Here is an 18557-nt window from a genome sequence, read left to right as displayed (position 1 = left end):
ATAAATGAAATTATAACATTGAAATCATTAAGAAGCATGGCCCTCAAAATTCTTCTGTCTTGCTTTTCGGTTTCATTTTTTAAAATATTTCTCTGTCTGCCTTCCTTTCATTTAACTTGAGCTAAACTTCTAGTGGCTATCAGTTGCTGTAATTCTAGCTTCTCAATATTTCATATATTTGTAGCCACTATTTCTGTATCGGAACAGATGTCTCTGCCTTCAGTCAGTCCAGCATATATGACTGCCAGATTTAATACTTAAAATTCAAATTGGATTCTGCTACCTCCTTTCTTAAAAAAAACATCTAGTAGGCCAGGCATGGTGGCTCACATCCGTAATCCCAGCACTCTGGGAAACCAAGACGGGTGGATTGCTTGAGTCCAAGAGTTCAAGACCAGCCTGAGCAACATAGCAAAACCTTGTCTCTACTAAAACTACAAAAAATTAGCTGGGAGTGGTGGCACACACCTATAGTCCCAGCTACTTAGGAGACTGTGGTAGGAGAATCTCCTGAGCCCAGAAGGTCAAGTTGCAGTGAGCTGAGATCATGTTGCTGCACTCCAGCCTAGGCATACAGGGTGAGACCCTGTCTCAAAAAAAAAAAAAAAAAAAAAAAAAGGTGTAATGTCCACTGGGGTGGTGGCTCACACCTGCAATCCCATCACTTTGGGAGGCAGGAGTGGGAAGATCACTTGAGGCCAGGTGTTTGAGACCGGCCTGGGCAACAAAATGAGACCTTGTCTATACAAAATAATTTTAAAATGGCTGGGCATGGTGGCACACACTGTAGTCCTAGCTACCTGAGAGGCCGAGGTGGTGTGATCGCTTGAACCTGGGAGGTCAAGGCTACGGTGAGCCATAATTGCACCAAGAGAGTAAGACTCTGTCTCTTAAAAAAAAAAAAAAAAATGCTGAGCACAGTGGCTTGCAGCTGTAATCTGAGCACTTAGGGAGGTGGAGGCGAGAGGATCATGGGGTCAGGAGATTGAGACCATCCTGGCCAACATGGTAAAACCCTGTCTCTATGAAAAATACAAAAATCAACTGATAGTGGTGACACGTGCCTATAATCCCAGGTACTCGGGAGGCTGAGGCAGGAGAATCACTTGAACCAGGGAGTTGGTGGTTGCAGTGAGCCAAGATCGAGCCACCGCATGCCAGCCTGGGCACAGAGTGAGACTCTGTCTCAAAAAAAAAAAAAAAAAAAAAGTCTAGTGTCTTCCCACCCACTCCTTTACCTGGCATTTGGGGTATTACCAGCCACTTCCTCCACAGATCTCTTCCTGTGAGTACTGTTCACTTCACACGCCCTGGCCTCCAAACCCTGTGCCTTTGTATCTGCCTTTCCCCTTCTCCCCCAGCATCCTCCCACTCATCTTTACAGACCCACTGTGGTGTTGGTTTTGAGTCTTTCCTGACATCTCAAGCCAAGCACTTCTGTGGCTTGTCTCTTGCCTACTCTGAACTTCTTGAAGCTGAGAACCATATCAGATTTAATTTGGTCTACTTGAGATCTAGCTCTGAGCATGTTGGGTGCCTCAGAAATATTTGCTGAATAAATTGGTGTCCCAGGTCCTTGACGTTGTGACTGAGTTCATGAGGAGCCTATCTGAGAAGGGCATTACGGAAAATCTACAGGTGCACTGGAGCCAGTCCCTCCCTTGTCACCCCAGCAATTTCCCTTTCATTAGGACTCTTTCTCCTCCTTTAGTAGTTTGGGGGCAGTGGCTGTCCTGACCCCTATCTGGCCCACCCTGGCTCCTCCGGCACGTGTACATTGGGAGTACCAAGGGAAGTCCTTCCCCCCACCCCCTGCCGTGGAACCTAAACTCACCTGGCTGGTGCCCTAATTTGGGGACCCTCCATCAAATCTACAATCCACATTTTGTTCTCATCTGCCACCCATTTGTTTTGTTGCCACAGACTTGGGGACAGAGAGCGTCAGTGGCACCCTCAGTTCACTCCAGCAATGTAACCCCTGTGACGGCTTTGACATGTTTGCCCAGACGAGAGGAAACTCCTTGGCCGAGCAGCGTAAGACGTATGTGGGGCCCCTTCTAGTGGCTCTCTAAAGACATTGGGGGGATTGACCCATGCCTGGTCACAGGCCAGCACAAAAAGGCCTTTATTTACCATCTCCAGGACTGCCAGGAACTTTAAAGCATGGCTGTAAGGACTTGGCATTAAATGCAGATATTGAATAAACACCAACTGCCCACCCCCACCCCACACACACTCTCCTGCCCTTGGGGTTGATTGGAGTGTGATTTCTCCTGTCAGCTGTAAGAGACAGCTTTTCTCTTTCCTCCCCATGCTGCTGCTGCAGCAGACACCACCCCGCCTGGCCCCTCATCCACAGGAGAAGCTCGAAAGCAGGAGGGTGTAGCCATGCAGGGTGAACCCCTTCCTTACAGCAAGATTGTCCTGACTAAAATAAGTGGTCAGGGCAGAGAATCCTCTGAGAGCAGCTCTGGCTAGGATGAGCCATCTGGAATTCAAGGAGTTGATTCCAAAGCAGATAATCCCCTACATCTCAGGAAGGCACTGTACATGTTTTGAGCTTTCTGCTTAGCCTAAAGGCAGGTGAGACACACTTCTTCCCGCGTTTCCCAGTAATCCAGCATCTTGATGCACTCAGCACCCTGAGTCCTGCTTGGAACTCAGCAGGGTAACCAGAAAGCCAAGGTTCCATGTACCCTTCACCAGCAAAAGTTGCTTGTAAAACAGATACAGCTAAAGGAGTCAGGGAGTGGAGGAAGACCTCCCATAGTCAGTGACTGTCCAGGGTCCCAGAGACCACCCTCCCTGTCAAATGCCACTGAGGCTGCTGCTTATAAAGTAAGAATTAATGTTACTTTGCCTTTATCTCGTCTTCCCTCTGAGGAGTATTAGGGCACTTTGAACACCCTGTCATTGAGCTTCAGAGATGCCCAGTATTGTTACTCAAGAGAGGGATATTGAGGTGCACAAAACCTGAGATCGCAGAGGAGACTGGTGGCTCAGGCCGAGCTAGGACCCAGGCCTCCTAGCCTCTACTGCAGGGAGACAGCATGAGCCCTTAGCCCCTGCTCAATGCCAAGGTCTCAGGAAATGTTTTTCCAAGGACATCTGAGGAAGTACCATAAGATAGAGGCAATTACAGGCCACTGCCCCATCCCTCCATGACCACTGGGGGTAAACTAACTCTGCTGCTGCTGCTTCCTCTCCAGGGTAACCTATGAGGATCCACAGGCTGTCGGAGGGCTTGCTTCTGCACTAGACAGTCGAAAACAGAGCTCAGAAGGGGTAGGTCTTTAACCCTGTTTTTCTGCCTGGAGTCTTCTGGAAGGAAAGTCAGGTGGTTTGGTAAAGTTGGCTGGGTAATTCAGCAAAAGCTAGCTTGCACAGGGGCAGGGACACCCTGGGGGAGAGACCTGTAGAGCCCAGGTAGTACTTCATTGAGTCTTCACCTCACCCTGTGAGATGATGCCACACATGAGCTTTCCAATGCATCCAAGAGGAAACAGTCCTGGGGAGGTAGGAGATGGGCTAAGGGGTACCCAGAGAGCAGACAGCAAGCGGGGGGTCTGATCCTAGGAGTGTCCGACTCCAGAACCCCTGCTCTTCCTACCACGGTGGCCCCAAGTTCTCCAGGGGCAGGTCTCCTATGGTCACCTGCCACAGTGCCCCCGGGTTCTCAGTGCTCTGATAAAACCATGGACTGAGCAGGGAAGGACAGGGTGGCCCGAGCCACATCTCTGATGGTCATTTGTTGCTGGGCTGGCAGAGCAGTACCAACTCCATTAGAAGGCACTCGAGGGCCAGGGTTTGTTTGAGGAGCTGGTGCGGTTGGGTGGTGGCTAGGAGGGTGTTTTGTGACGGTGCAGGGGTACAGCACAGTGACGTGGAGAGAATGGTACGTATTTGGGCGCCCCATGCTTTCTGTACAATTTCAGATTACTAAAGGGGAAGAGATGTATGTCTTAATGCTTCTCATGAGATTTTTCTCTTTTTGCCTAACTAAGAAATGTGTATGGATGCATGTCTGTTTGCAGGGGCAGGGAGGAGGAGAGCCCTTGGAATAGCTGCCAGCAACAGCTGGAACTCCTCTCTGGGTCCCCTGGCTGGGCTAGAGAGGGCAGTGATCATCTGTCTACTGGACAGGGAGGTTTGCAAAGGGCTGTTTGCTTCCTGGGTACCAATTTTTTTTAGACTTCTGAAGCCCCTGTCCAAATGGGCCCAGGCAGGCAGCAGTGCTGGTTTCCAGGGGATGCTCCTGCGTGAGGGAAGGGACTCCTTCATCCACGCTGGCTCCCACCTGCTGGAGCTGAGGGCATGCATCCCTCTGCACTAGTCACCAGGGGGCGCAGAAGAACCAGCTGGCCGCCTTGGGTTCTCAGTGCCCTGCCTTTCCACAGGAGTGGGCAGTGCCACCTGATGAGACTAGGACACCCAAAATCAATGCAGTGCTCATGGCTCGGATTCTCCCATTACTTAGAATGTCCTCCTGCCTGCCCCAGGGAGGGCATTAGAGAGCCCAGCTAGGGGCCTACCAGCATACTGCCTGGTGAGGACCTCCCCTCCTCCTGGCCAACCCTGGCTTGGTTTGGGAACAGTCCTGTGCCCCTGTCAGGCAGACCTCATTTGTCCCTCACTCTGGCTCCAAGGCCTGCCTTGTCCATGCCAGGATGTGTCCTGCTGCACCCCTGGTGTTATCAGTGCCGAGGCCTGGGTCTGAGCCCGGGAGATGTAAGTGACTTCTCGCCCTTCACACATGGCATGTGTGGCTGGACTAGCTCCCTGTTTTCAAAGGTCCTGATGAATCCAGCAGGTTTTCCACCCAGTGGTAGACAGATTGCTTTTTTTTTTTTGAGATGGAGTCTCACTCTGTCACCTAGGCTGGAGTGCAGTGGTGCAATCTCGGTTCACTGCAGCCTCCACCTTCTTCGTTCAAGCAATTCTCCTGCCTCAGCCTCATGAGTAGCTGGTATTACAGGCACCTACCACCACACCCAGATCATTTTTATATTTTTAGTAGAGACAGGTTTTCACTATGTTGGTCAGGATGGTCTCAAACTTCTGACCTCAGGCGATCCACTTACCTTGGCCTCCAAAAGTGCTGGGATTACAGGCGGGAGTCACTGCACCCAGCCATCAGATTGCTTTTCATGTTTGCTGCTCAATGGTGCGATGCCACAGCCACAGCCTCAGTGATACGGGGCAGCAGGGCATGTGGGCTGTGTGTGTCCATACATATTCTTACCCACCTACAGCATTTCAGATTACCTTGTCCTATCCCAAGCCGTGCTGACCTGGAAATGAAAACGAGGCCAAAGGAGAAATTAAGAACACAATAAAGAAGGGGAGAAAATTATGTAGCCACACCTCCAGAAATCAGATCCAGCCAACTCAGTCAAGTAAAGGTCATGCCAGTTACTCAGGAGGCTGAGGCAGGAGGATCGCTCGTGCCCGCAAGTTTTTGAGACCAGTCTGAGCAACATAGTGAGACCGCATCTCAAATAAATAAATAAATATTTTAAAAGGCAATAAATAATACAACTAAATGGAGTATTCAAGAGCTTAGAAAAAGAATTCACAAGCAATTAGAAAAGAGTAAAAAAGAAAAAGTGCAGGAAGAAGTTTGAAAAAAGTAGAAATGCGTTTGTAAAACTGGTTCTTTGAAAAGCTGACCCCTGCCAACCCTGGCAGGGAATCTGGAGAAGCATCTCTGGTCAGCCTCTGTGATCTCCCGGAGACATCCCAAGGTCACGGGAGTAGTTGGCATGAGTATATGTTATCCTGTTGGGACTCTTGGTTACTAAACTTTTCTTCTTTTTTCCAGGCAGGTAAGGGGGACATGCCAGGGGTGGAGGTTGGGAGCAGGGTCATTACATTTCCTTAAATGGCAAAGGGTCACATCTGAAGAGTGACTTTTCTGTTTCCACAATATGTGCTATTGACTTCTTTCTCATGGGTCTTGCTGTGACTTTTCTTTCTGAGACTTTTCTGTCCTCGGCCCAGAAGAGAGGTAGAGGTGGGGACTCTGACCTGGAACCCATAGACAGCTGGCTCATAACCCAAGGAATGGTGAGGAGTCACCAGCCGAGCCCAGCCCACTGTCCGCCCCAGCCCCTACCTGCATAACGGCTTATGTGTTCCTCTTGTGACCTGCCGAGCCTTTGTAAATCAGACAGTACAAGGCCACATTCTCTTTCTGACAGGGGTGCCAAACTTTCCCTCGTGTTTTTGCATAATCTCCATAAGAACAGATTCCCAATCCCAGAAATAACCTCTAGTTTTCTGCTGAGGTCCCTGCCTCCTGGCCTTAAGAGTCTGGGACATTAGCAGGGATGAGGAGAGGGTCCTTTCCTTCCTTTTACTGTCTCTGGAGCTCTGGGCAGTATTCACTTTTCCAGGATGAGCACAAGTTACTGTGGCTTTTGCTTGGGAGGGAACAATTCTAAGGGAACAGACCCAAAGCATCTGACCAGTCAGAGAAGCCCCCTCTGGCCTAGTGCCTGTGAATTTGGCAGTCCTAGGCTTGACAGTTTTTATAATATAAAACCACTAAGTCCCCCAAAAGTATCTGAAACCTGTTAAAGAAGACATAGGCCTGGTGTGGTGCCTTACTCCTATAATCCCAGCACTTTGGGAGGCCAAGGTGGGTGGGTCACGAGGTCAGGAGATTCAAGACCATCCTGGCCCACATGGTGAAACCCCGTCTCTACTAAAAATAAAAAAATTAGCCAGGTGTGGTGGTACTCACCTGTAATCCCAGCTACTTGAGAGGCTGAGGCAGGAGAATCTCTTGAACCTGGGAGTCAGTGATTGCAGTGAGCTGAGATCGTGCCACTGCACTCCAGCCTGGCAACAGAGCCAGACTCCATCTCAAAAAAAAAAAAAAAAAAAATACACAAAACAGAAATCAAGGAAGACAAAGCCCAGGGGAGTTCAATCTTATAAACACAGTTAGTTCTCATGTAGCAGAGCTTTCCTGGCCCACAGCCCTGCGAGGGTCTCTCCCGCCTTGTCTGTTCAGGTGGCCCTGATGCTGGTGCATGGAGAGAGAGGAAGCTCGTCTCAGGCTGCATGCCTTGGGATGACCGTTTCACCTCTTTCAGAGCCCAGAGCTCTGTGTCCATGTGGTGGAGCCTGAGCTGGAGAAAATGCAGAGAAGGAAAGATGATGAAAGCAGTGGGAACATGGGCCTCTCCCTCCGTGGGGAGTGGGGTGAGAGGAATACATAATGCCCCTAGTGTGCTATGCCAGGCTGTGGCCGGAGGAAAGGCCAGCAGGCCCTAGATGGCAAGCAGCACAGGGGCCACCTACTTGAGCAAAGTGTGGCCAGTGAGCAGGAACTTGGGCCATGCAGGACCACCCAGAGCCATGGGGGCGAGGAGTATCTGCCTGCTACCCAGCTTGGGCTGGTGCCCTCTGCACAGCTCTGCTGTCAGCCCAGGCAGGTCTCCCGCCACCTGTGATAGCAGCAGCACACTCCTGCTCTGGGTGAGGAGGCAGTTCCTCCACTGCACCCCAAGCCTGTTCTTAGAGAGATGCGCTGGCCCAGGCCTCTCATTGGCTTCTTCAGGGACAGGCTGGGCTCTGGCCCACATGTCAGGGCCCTTACAGCAGGGCTTCTGGAGACCATGTCCACTCATTGGGAAGATCCAGCCCATGTGTCCTTGTGCCTATTTATCCTGCAAAAAAGGATACTGCCCACACAAACCCCTGTGCGGGCGGCCTTGGCAGCTGGCGGTGGCGCCTGCCTCTGCCCACACAGACTGCCCCCCACTGCCTGGTCCCCATGGAGCGCGCCAGTCTCTAACTTCCCAAAAACATATGTAACTAACAGCTAACCTGGTGTCTTGCCTGACTGACTGCAGTTTTTTTTTTTTCCTTTACAACAACAAATATTAATTGCTTTGCCTTATTTCCCTTAGTGTAGAAACCTTGAGTCTTTTCAAACCTCCCAAGTACAAATTCTTTACTTGGAAACTTTTTGTACTATTGAATGAGATCAAAGGCGTCTAGACTTTTAGACTTCGTCCCAGTGGGGTGGTGCTTGAAGTGTCGTAGGAAGGGATTCACAGCTTCTCTGGAAATAGCACATCTGAGCTACAGAAGCTGTTCCTGTTGCATTGAAAACTGCACAGGTGGGTTCCCTTGTGGGCTTGGGGCTGTGGGAAGCTGCAGAGGAGCATCTGATGGAACCCTTGTGCTCCTGGGTCTCAGGTGTGGGGAAGTTAACTACCACCACCAGGCTTATTACCGGCTGAAGAGAAATGAGATCTGTCAACGGGCCAGCGCCGGGCAGCTCTCAGGGAGACTGCTACATGTGTGCTCTCTCTCCCTGGCCTCTCTAGTGTGAGGTCTTTTTGCCTCTCCTGGCTGCTTATCAGTTTGGGGTGTCTTTCTTATGCTGATCAGTTTGGGGTGTCTTCCTTATGCAGGGTGCAGCCAGAAAGATACCCTCATAAGTCAAAACAAGAACAGTGGTAGGTTAGTAAAGAGTCTGCTGCTGCCAAAACCCAGGTGTGGCTTTGGAGGGCAGGACTCCCTACTCACACCTTGAGGCCCACAAGGCTCCTCTTACTCTGGAAGGTTAATCCTAACTCCTGGAGTACCAGACACACCCCTCCCCCTTGGGCAGGCAACCCTCCCTCCTGATCCCTGAGGCAGAGCCGCCCCTGCCTGCAGTTCCAAGTAAGAATCAGCAGACAGTATTGTGGCTGACCTGCTACTCACATCAAAACCTGTGGCTTCTGACAGCCCAGATGCCTGTCTATGGACTTTGAAAATGGGCAGGGCTAGTCTAACCACTGCCTCGGCCAAGCCAGCCTGGCCGAGCTTCGGGCTGTAGTCTCTACTGGAGGGCTTTCCTGTGCTAACTTCCTTCCCTTTTCCCTCTTCACATGTCTTCTTCCTTTCTGTCCCCTCTTCCAACTCATACTCTTCTTCAGATCCCTCAGACCAGCCTTCAGCTTGGATCATTGCCCAAGAAAATGCTGAAACTGTAGCATATCAGGCTGGGCACAGTGGCTTACACCTGTAACCCCAGCACTTTGGGAGGCCGAGGTGGGCAGATCACTTGAGGCCAGGAGTTTGAGACCAGGCTGACCAACATGGCAAAACCCCATCTCTGCTAAAAATACAAAAAAACTTAGGTGGATGTGGTGGCACACACCTGTAATCCCAGCTACTCAGGAGGCTGAGGCACAAGGATCATTTGAACCTGGGAAGCAGAGGTTGCAGTCAGCCAAGGTTGCATCACTGCACTCCAGCCTGGGCAACAGAGCAAGACTGTCTCAAAATAAATAAACAAAAATAAAACTATGAACTTCAGAGCCAACAGCCTTCTTAGGAATCTGCTGGGCCAGCCCCTAGTTTGACAGATGAGGACGCCAAGGCCTCCTGGGGGCCTGGTGACTCGCTCAAAGCTGCATGAAGAAACAAAGAGTCCCCTAGAACAACACAGTGCCCCCTCCTCTAGCCAGGGCTCCGCTTCCCTCCCATCAGCCTGACAAAGGAGTACGTCCTCGGCCTCCCACGGTTTCTTTAGTTCATATTTTCCAAGAAGTGTACAAGTTTAGTCTGATTCTGATAGCACCTACATTATTAGAAGGAACTTTGCCCTGTTGTAATACTCAAGGCATTTATTTACCAGGACGAGAGGTTTAGATGCTAAGGTTTTGTGTCCGGCCACAAGAAAGTCAGTTTAAGTGTATGTTATATAAGCTCAACTGTTAGTCAGCAAGCTGCTCCACCATGGTTCACGCCCTGAGGCCAAGTGCCTTCCATATTGTAATGAGTCACTTCCAATCATTTCTGATATCCCCGGGTTTCTGAATTAGAAAACAGAAGCACCAACCTGGGAGTTAAGGGTTCTGAGTCATTAGTATTGAAAACCAAATACAATCTAGCAATTGCCAGATGAGGACAGAGGCCAAGCATTGCTCAGGCCTCTGTCCCCTACTCCTGCCTCTCCACCCAAATATCTGAGGCTTCTTAGGATAGAAGAAACTTGGGAGCTCTCTGGTGAGGAAAGTGGGGTCCAGAGAGGAGCGACTCACCCCAGGTCCTGCCACCAGTGAGTGTGAGGGTCCAAATGGACCCCACCCAGTGCACTCTCCCCTCCCCCTCAGCGTGCCCTCTAGGGCTTGGGCTGGAGGATGCCATTCCATAAACATACCACTTATTTGGGAAAATCTAGGACAGGGAAGAGAAGGGTTCCCATGATCCAACTTTTGGGAAACTCTTTTTGAGGGGGTGAGGAATTTCTTAAGTGTCATTGTTTATTTTCTGAGCATACTGGCTCTCAAGATTAATCTCCAAAGAAGAAAACTAGAGCATGATCCCAGGCTTAAAGGATTTGTTCTTCAACAGCAACAAAACAATTACATGATAAATCTGAAGGTTCAAGGCCCCTGACCCCTTAGTGTCTTTGTTCTAGCTTTTGCAACACATTGGAAAGCTCAGGACATCTAATCTCAGTTTCTCCTAAGCGAACAAGTTGGTCAGGTGTAAAGAAAGGGCTGGTGTGCACTCTAACCGCGCGTGTGGGGGTGTTTTCTCTGTGGAGACGCTGCTGACTTTCTGAGCTTCAGTTCTGGGGACTCAGCATGGCATGTGTCCTCCCAGAGGCGAGGCATTCTGACTTACAGGCATGGAGAGCATGATAATTGGCGTGTCCCATTCCAGGAATGTGTCAAGGTGGAAAGCCTGCCAGCAAGCACAGAGTGGCAGATCGCACCTGTGTGCCCTACAGCTTTTTTTTTTTTTTTTTTTGAGGCGGAGTTTCGCTCTTGTTACCCAGGCTGGAGTGCAATGGCGCGATCTCGGCTCACCGCAACCTCCGCCTCCTGGGTTCAGGCAATTCTCCTGCCTCAGCCTCCTGAGTAGCTGGGATTACAGGCACGCGCCACCATGCCCAGCTAATTTTTAGTATTTTTAGTAGAGACGGGGTTTCACTATGTTGACCAGGATGGTCTCGATCTCTTGACCTCGTGATCCACCCGCCTCGGCCTCCCAAAGTGCTGGGATTACAGGCTTGAGCCACCGCGCCCGGTCTGCCCTACAGCTTTTTGATGGGCAAGGTAGTGCCCGCCTTAGGCATGGTTAGCACATCGATCAGTCATTTGTGTTCCACCTCACAGTGAGGACACACATGCTTCTTGTCCCTAGGCTTCATGTCTGGGTGATAAAATTCCCTGGTGCCTTTTCAATTCAATATTCTTTTTTTTTAGATGGAGTCTCACTCTTGTTGCCCAGGCTGGAGTGCAATGGCACAATCTCGGCTTATTACAATCTCTACCTCCTGGGTTCAAGTGATTCTCCTGCCTCAGCCTTCCAAGTAGCTGGGATTACAGGTGCATGCTACCACGCCCAGCTAATTTTGTATTTTTAGTAGAGACTGGGTTTCTCCATGTTGCTCAGGCTGGTCCTGAACTCCTGACCTTAGGCAATCTGCCCACCTTGGCCTCCCAATGTGCTGGGATTGCAGATGTGACCCATCGCTCCCGGCCCAATTCAACATTCTTAAGTCCCCAGTAAGTCAAAGAAATAATGGGCAACACAGACTCTTCTTAATCTGATCAGTGACTGGCTTGGGCCTTTCTGAAAATGATCTTGTGGGCTTCCCATGTTGGGTCTGAAGTTAGGACACAGAGTACATTCCTCAGAGCAAGGGACCAGCAGAGCTCACTGAGGGAGTGAAGAGCTCCAGTGGCATCACAGACACCTGCTCAGAGCGCTAGGTCCACCTGGGGCCCCAAACCACCCTCCCCCACCAGCAGCAGCACGTGTCAACCTCCAGGACTGGAGTTGTCACATCATTGCTGCTGATACCTGTTCTTTGTTTTTTTTCCTTTGTGAGGGTCATGTTATTTTTTACATTTGATAGACACTGAGGTATTCCTTTTACTGCTTATTTTTACTTTAGTCTTTCGGTGGCATTAGGGTGAAGCCTGCTATAGACACCGTGCTGGCATTTTTTTATAGAAATGGGGAGCCCTAGGAGGGTACATCCCAGAGCCAGGGTAGGTGAGGAGGTGATGAAGGGCCATCACCTCATTTTCCTAGGCTGGGAGCCAACATTCCATTAACATGGCTTCTAGGGAGTTAAAGGTTACCTTTACTCCTTACCATGTCATATTTGACACCTGGATTTTTCAGAGTCTCTGTCCCTGAGGTGCTTGGCACAGTGGCCCAAGCAAGGTGGCTATTTGAGCACCCCCGAGGTACACCTTAGTTTGCCTGAAAGCCGCCACCTCCCTGGCTCTGGCTGCAGCACCCAGTGCTCAGCTGAACTTGGTTTCTCTGACTCCACTGAGCACAGCAAAGAAAGGGCGAGACTAAGGGAGCTGTGGCATTCAGGGCTGCCTCATGAATCTCCCCCAAAGAGACACACAGAAGACTAAAGCCCCACAGGCCCGTTGGTCATCAAAGCCCTCGTTTTTTGCTGTGTTTGTGTTGATGGTAAAATGTGCCTGCCTCTGTCTACCAGGCCACACACCCAGTCCAAGGGAGCACACACCTCCTCCAGTGCCCCTCTCCACTCAGAAATGCACCAGGACGAATTTCAAAATATCTTCAGCTGAGCAAACAGATCCCTACATCCCCCAGGGCTGGCACTGCACCTGTACCCTGCTCTGGGCAGGTGGTCACTTGGCCTCCTCTGGGTTGGGCCTGATGGCGGACTATCACAGTGGCTGAGTTCAAAATCAACCTGCATGACAGCGCCTTCCTGGGGTTAGAAGGCGCTTTGCAGCCCAGGGCTGACCCCACAATATGAGAGTAGAAATGCATAGTCAAAAAGTTCTCCATCTGAAGAACGTGTACAGCCCCCTTCCTTCCCGCTGGCCCTGCCAGGCAGCCTGCTTCTTCTCATTCGCACCTCATTGCTTTCCTCACCTGCCGTCTCACACACGGCTGCCCTGTGTTGCCCCTGTGTGCCGTGCAGTGGTGTTTTTTTGCTCTGTGTACGTTTTGGTTTCATTTGGGGTTGCTGTTGATGATTTCCTTTGTTCGGTGTTCTGTCTCCCTCGCTGGCTGTGTGGGGGCTGCCTGGCCCGCCGCTTGCCACCTGCACAGATCCCCGTTGCGCAGCCCTCTGTCATGGACGACATTGAGGTGTGGCTCAGGACGGACCTGGTGAGACTCGACTTTTGTATTTCATGTGTGGGGTGTGGAGCGGCAGAGACTCTTCTGAGGACAGGCCTTGGGGGAGAGTCGGCGGGGGCTACACCCCTGTCTGGGTTGGTGGAGAAGGGAGGTCTGGGCAAGCTCTGCAGCTCCCCCTCCTCCCCGACATCAGCCCATAGCCGCAGGTGCTGCGGTGGCCTCCCGGCCCGGGGAGGCCAGCTGTGCTGGGGCCAGGCTCTGGGCACAGCCTCCCTCACCCACGCAGACCCAGCCCTGGCCGGCTCCAAAACACACACTTGCCTTCCCCAAGTTCCTTTTCCATTTTAGATGTGTGTGCGTGCTTTGGTTTTCAGGGGAGGGAGTGGAGAGCATGTTTTGTTTTGTTTTGTTTTGTTGTTTTCTTTTTCTTTTAATTGTGAAGTATACACACGGTGCTTTTGTTTTTTAATTCGCTGTCATCCCCCTCCTGCCTTCCTAATTTTTGATTTAAAAGAAGCCCTGCCCCAAAGATCCATTGTCTCCATCCTCAGAGATAGGGCTGGAAGATGAGGATACTATGCATCTGAAAATGGCAACAGGTCCCAAGAAAGGAGAGCTGCAGTGGCTGTGATGACACCTGCCGGTCCCTCCCTTTGTTCTTTCACTCTCAGCAGCCCAGTGGGGCGTCAGGGTGGCGGGCGAAGAAGTGTACTCTGGGAAGTGGCTTGCCCAGAGTCATGGGCTAGTTGGATTCTCCCCCAGAGCTGGAGACACCTCATCTCCCTCCTAGCTGCCCACTCTGCAGGGGGCCTTGTCCCCAAGCAGAAGAGCCTGTTGAGTTCTTTAACCACAGGTCAATTAACCTGGCTGGCTGTGGGCTGGTGACCTGGCCCCTCCCATACTAGGACAGCAGGCCTCAGGTTGGGGCCTCTTGCTGCTCTGAGCCTCCTCCGCAGAAGGTCAGGCTTTCCAAAGACATGCCTTGCCAAAGGAGGCAGCTGCCAGGGTGTCAGGGAGGAAGAACACACCCCGGGACATCTTTCCCACGGGGATACCTTGAAAATAAAGTTCTCCTCTCACAGAAGCAAGGCGGGAAAGACTAAGGTCCTTAACTTCTAAGGGGGACCCCAGGGTCCAGACAGGGAAGGGATGTGTCCAGTAAGGCTGCATAGCAGGTCAGTGGTAGAGCCAGGAAGGACCCAGGTCTCCTAGCCCAGCCCAGGGCTTTGTCACTTCCCCATCCTGTCCCTTCCCAGTAAGGCCCTGCTCATGCAGTCCCCCAGGAGTCCCAGGAGCTTAAGACACACCTTGTTCTCCAAACAAAATCAAGTCTGATGCACTTTAACTTTTGAGTGCACAGAGCCTTCGTGGCTCCTTCAAGAGCCAGCAGCAGGTGACGGGATCTGGGCCACAGGAGGAGGCTGGTGCAGCTCCCAGGAGGCTGCGGGACACGGCTTCTGGTGGCACAGCCTCCACTGCCAAAGCACCCACTGAGGGACAGGCCCTGTGCTGGGGGCTTTGTGGCCCTGAGACATCCAGGTCTCATGCAGTTTCCAGCTATTGGTGTGAACAGTGTCTTCCCAGAAACCCCGTGGCTGGCATGAAGTGGGTATTGTACTGGGCACACGTGACCCTGCATGTGCTCAGGCTCAGCCGCTGTGGCCGCTGCTGTGCGCCTCTCCCTGCAGCCTCGAGGGTGCAGAAGTCGGGATCCGCCCTCCACAGCCCAGGCTGGAGAACCAGCTCGCACCGTTTTTGGAGTTTTCTTTCCAGCCCTTCTGGAGGATCAAAACCTAAAACATATTTGCATTTTTTTTTGCTTTTTTTTTTTTTTTAAAAAAGCTTCTGTTATTCCAATAAGAAGCGCAGTATTTTGCACAGGAATCTAGAAACAGGGAAAATTAGGAAGTTTTGTTGAGGCTCCCCTGGTCAGTGCTGCCCTGGGGTGGCCATGGGCAGACAGGTGGCTGGGCCGGCAGTGCCAGGAGCAGTGCCCTAACTCCATTCTCTCTGCTTCTCCCACAGAAGGGCGATGACCTGGAGGAGGGTGTCACAAGTGAAGGTATGGGCCTGGCCAGTGGCCTTACAGCCCTCTTTGTTGCTCCTGCCCCAGGCTGCACAGGGCCTACCCCCGCGTCACCTTGGAGCCTCTGCTGCCAGAGCACCTGGTGCCAAGCCCTGAGCCGTGGGCTTCACAGGTGGCTTGGTCCCACCCAGGTCTTATGCTGCTATGGGAAGTGTTATTTCTCTTATCTAGTTTATCGGGAAACAGAGGTTGGAAAGAACATATGACTTCCACCAGGTTCCAGAGCCAGTGAATAGTGGGTACAGATTGCCACCGGGTCCCGACCCACAGGTGCTCAGCCCCGCTCAGACATGCGCAGTTTGTCGGGGTGTGCAGCAGCACCCTTGGGCCACTGAGCCAGAGGAGGAGCCTCTCCTGGGCCTCAGCTGATGGGCTGGATGGGAGCAGCAGGGTCTTAGTTCTCCCACACGGCCACCCCCACACTCCCTGCCCTCGCAGCTCATCCTGCCGCACTCCACCCACCTGCCCGTGCTCTACTACCTTCCTCGGCATCTCCTCAGTCTCCCCTGTCAGTGGGCAGGGGTGGGGTAGGTGGGATGGTCCCTGCCTGGTTAATCAGGAGCTGGCCCCTCCAGCTCACACTGCCCCACCCCCAGTGCTGATCTGGAAAATGGACAAAACTCCAAGTCAGCAGTGGGATGAGTGCTCTGGGCTGTGTTTTCCAGAGCCTCTCCCTACAGGCCTGGAGAGCTGGGCACAGCCAGGACCTTCCACCCACACTGCAGCTTATGAAGCCCTCCGCACCCACCTGCTCCTAGGGGGACTTCATGCCTGCCCTAGAGGAGGAAACAGGCTGGGGAGTGGAAGGCTGTGCTTCCTCTGGTGGGCAGCCCTCACCAACCCTAACCCTTCCTTGGTTTGTATTGCAGAGTTTGATAAATTCCTTGAAGAAAGAGCCAAAGCTGCTGAAATGGTTCCCGACCTCCCCTCGCCCCCCATGGAGGCTCCTGCCCCGGCCTCAAACCCTTCTGGCCGGAAGAAGCCAGAGCGGTCGGAGGATGCCCTCTTCGCCCTGTGAGCAGGGCTGTGGTTTGCCTCCCCAGATGGCGGGTCCCCGCTCACACCCTCTGGACACCAGGCACTGGCCACTTCTCCATCCCCAGCTCCACAGGGCCTGCACTCCCGTGTCTCCATGGAAAAGCCACCGTGTCTGCTCCCAGGCCTCCCACTAGTCAGGACCAGCTTTAGCCACCTTCTTTTCTCTGAGTGGTGGGACAGCTACAGCCAGAGACTCCCACCCCTCCCACCACGGGCCCCTCTGCCCATGTTTCCTCCCAGGAAGGGCGGGCAAAGCGGCCCAGCCCCAAGCAGGTCAGCCCCTTGGCAGTGCTTCCTGAGCAGACCACTGGGCCTGTCTTTCCTCCACCTGCCCACAGAGAACGAGCAGGCCTGGCCCCGCCCTGCGCTCACCTCTGCCTGGCTCAGCGACCTTCTCAGGCACCCTCGCTCCTGTGTCCCTCTCTCCCCAAAGGGGCCTGATGGCACTTCTGGAAGAGCAGGATGTGGCTGCGCCCATGGCCTGGTCTCCCTTCTTGGACTTGTCACCTTGTGACGCTTGGCTTTTTGGCATTTGAGAAGGTTCTGCCGGGTGTCCACAGTGGGGCTGCCTCTCACCTTCTTGACCCTCTCTCCATCACTCAGCTGCTAGCCCAGGCCTCACACCTGAGCTGGCTCAGTAGGCAAGCCTGGTACCAAGAGGCCCTGCAGGCTCCCAGGGCAGGGAGAGGGCAAAGGGCATTTGGGAGGGCAGCAGGCAGCCCACAGACGGTGACCATGTGGCACGCTGCTGAGACGACACTACCAAGAAACCAAACTGCCATGTGCACACCACAGGCCCACACGCACACACCGGGCCCTGGCTTGCGGAGAGGCTTGCCCTGGAGGCGGTGCTCGGGCTTGCCTGAGGAGGCGTTTCGGGTGTGCACGTGGGCCACACTCAGGCTTGTGGCCTGGCCCATCGCAGCCTCGCACCTCTGCCTCCAGAGCCAGCAGCAGACAGCTTTGCGGCATGCTTGGAGGTTCCAAATGACAGAGAGGCCCGAGCAGCACTGAGGCCCCTGCCCTGCTCCCTGGCATAGGCCTGGGCCTGCTTGCACAGACTCCTGCCAGCCTGGCCACAGCTTACACTCTCCCCACAAGCTGATCCTGAAGGCAGACAGAGCCTAGGGCTGAGCAGCTAGGGGCTGGTAACATGTACTCCCACCCCGTATCCTCTCTGGTGTGTCTCCTGGCCATGGGCAAGGGACTCATGGGTCATGCTAGGCCCTGGTCCAGCCAGACACCCCCACACCTCCCACCAAGCTGCTGTTGCTCAGGAGGTGGAGAAATCTGCAGCTGTGCGCACCCCTGTGCGTCTCGGGCCCAGCTCGCTGGGTCATTGTGCTCCTGTCCCCTCCAGCATGCACTGCCTAGGTCAGCACGGGTTCCCCACCCATAGTACGGTTAGCCCTACCCACCTGGCAGGACAGACCAGACCACCAGCTGAGCAGGGAAAGGGGGCTGGGCTTGACAGGAGAAGAGACCAGTGGCACGGTCTTTGGGGAGCGTTTAGGATGGTGACTTCAGCTGGGGGCTGTGCTGAGCACAGCAGGAGCATTCAATGGAGAGCAGGCACTGCCCGACCCAGGACCGCATGCCAGGCCAGCGGCCCTCCAGCTTCCTCCAGAAAGGAGACCTCGGTCTGGCTGAGGGCAGGACTAGCTGGGATGTCACACTGTAGTTCCTCGGGTTCAGCCAGGAAGCTCCTCCATGGAGACTGGCCAGCCTGATTCCAGCCCTGTCTGGCAGCACCTGCCACAGCTGGCCCCTTGGCTCCCTGGCACTCGGTCAGCCCCTGCCCCTCTCCTCAATGTTTCTCAAAGGCAGAATCCCCTGAGGCCAACTGGAATGTGCAGACTTCTGAGGTCAGCTGGTTTCACTTGAGCTGCGGAGAAGGTGGCTGACTGCGTTTAGGTTGTCTCGGAGGCCTTGCCAGAGCTGGGCCTGCGGGTGGTGGGTGGCTGGACCTCAGGCAGCCATTGCTCCGCAGCCTCAGCACTGCAGCCCAGACCCGGTGTCCTCGGAGGAAAGAGCCAGCCTCCCTGCCTCATGAAACGGGAAGTCCTGGAAGGTCAGGAGCCTGGAGGCTCTGAAAGGGGCAGGGCTTCTGTAGTGTGTGAAGCTGAGATAGGTGCCCTCCTGGGGAGCCCCCGGTCACCCTGTGGGCACCTATTCTTCATACCCACGCCCAGAGCTGCCCCACCTAGCGCCAGCGCCAGTGCCAGGGGCAGCAGGGAGTGGTGGATCCCTATGGGCTGGCAGGCGGCCATTGGCCGTGCCGACAAGTGTCACCTGCCTTCCTGGCCTGGAGCCACCCCTCGGGTGGCTTTCAAGC

The 18557-nt window shown here is 53.3% G+C and overlaps 1 protein-coding gene across 3 annotated transcripts in view; it reads left to right on the top strand.

Moving 5' to 3' along the window:
- Positions 1-17831, top strand: part of TOM1L2 (target of myb1 like 2 membrane trafficking protein) — a 123308-nt gene extending 105477 nt beyond the window's left edge. The window contains exons 11-16 of one of the 3 annotated variants that reach the window (XM_010339931.3): positions 1924-2041; positions 3210-3285; positions 5980-6066; positions 13069-13128; positions 15124-15160; positions 16054-17831. In XM_010339931.3, coding sequence (XP_010338233.1) covers positions 1924-2041; positions 3210-3285; positions 5980-6066; positions 13069-13128; positions 15124-15160; positions 16054-16202 — 527 coding nt within the window. In that variant the 3' untranslated portion in view covers positions 16203-17831. The remainder of the gene's footprint in view (positions 1-1923; positions 2042-3209; positions 3286-5979; positions 6067-13068; positions 13129-15123; positions 15161-16053) is intronic. The other 2 variants (XM_003929302.4, XM_010339932.3) reach the window with 2 other exon arrangements.
- The last annotated feature ends 726 nt before the right edge of the window (positions 17832-18557 follow it).

Source organism: Saimiri boliviensis, chromosome 17 (assembly GCF_048565385.1).
Source record: "Saimiri boliviensis isolate mSaiBol1 chromosome 17, mSaiBol1.pri, whole genome shotgun sequence".
NCBI classification, from domain to species: Eukaryota; Metazoa; Chordata; class Mammalia; order Primates; family Cebidae; genus Saimiri; species Saimiri boliviensis.
Note: the sequence above shows the minus strand (reverse complement) of the source record. Positions and strands in the feature narration are given on the sequence as shown.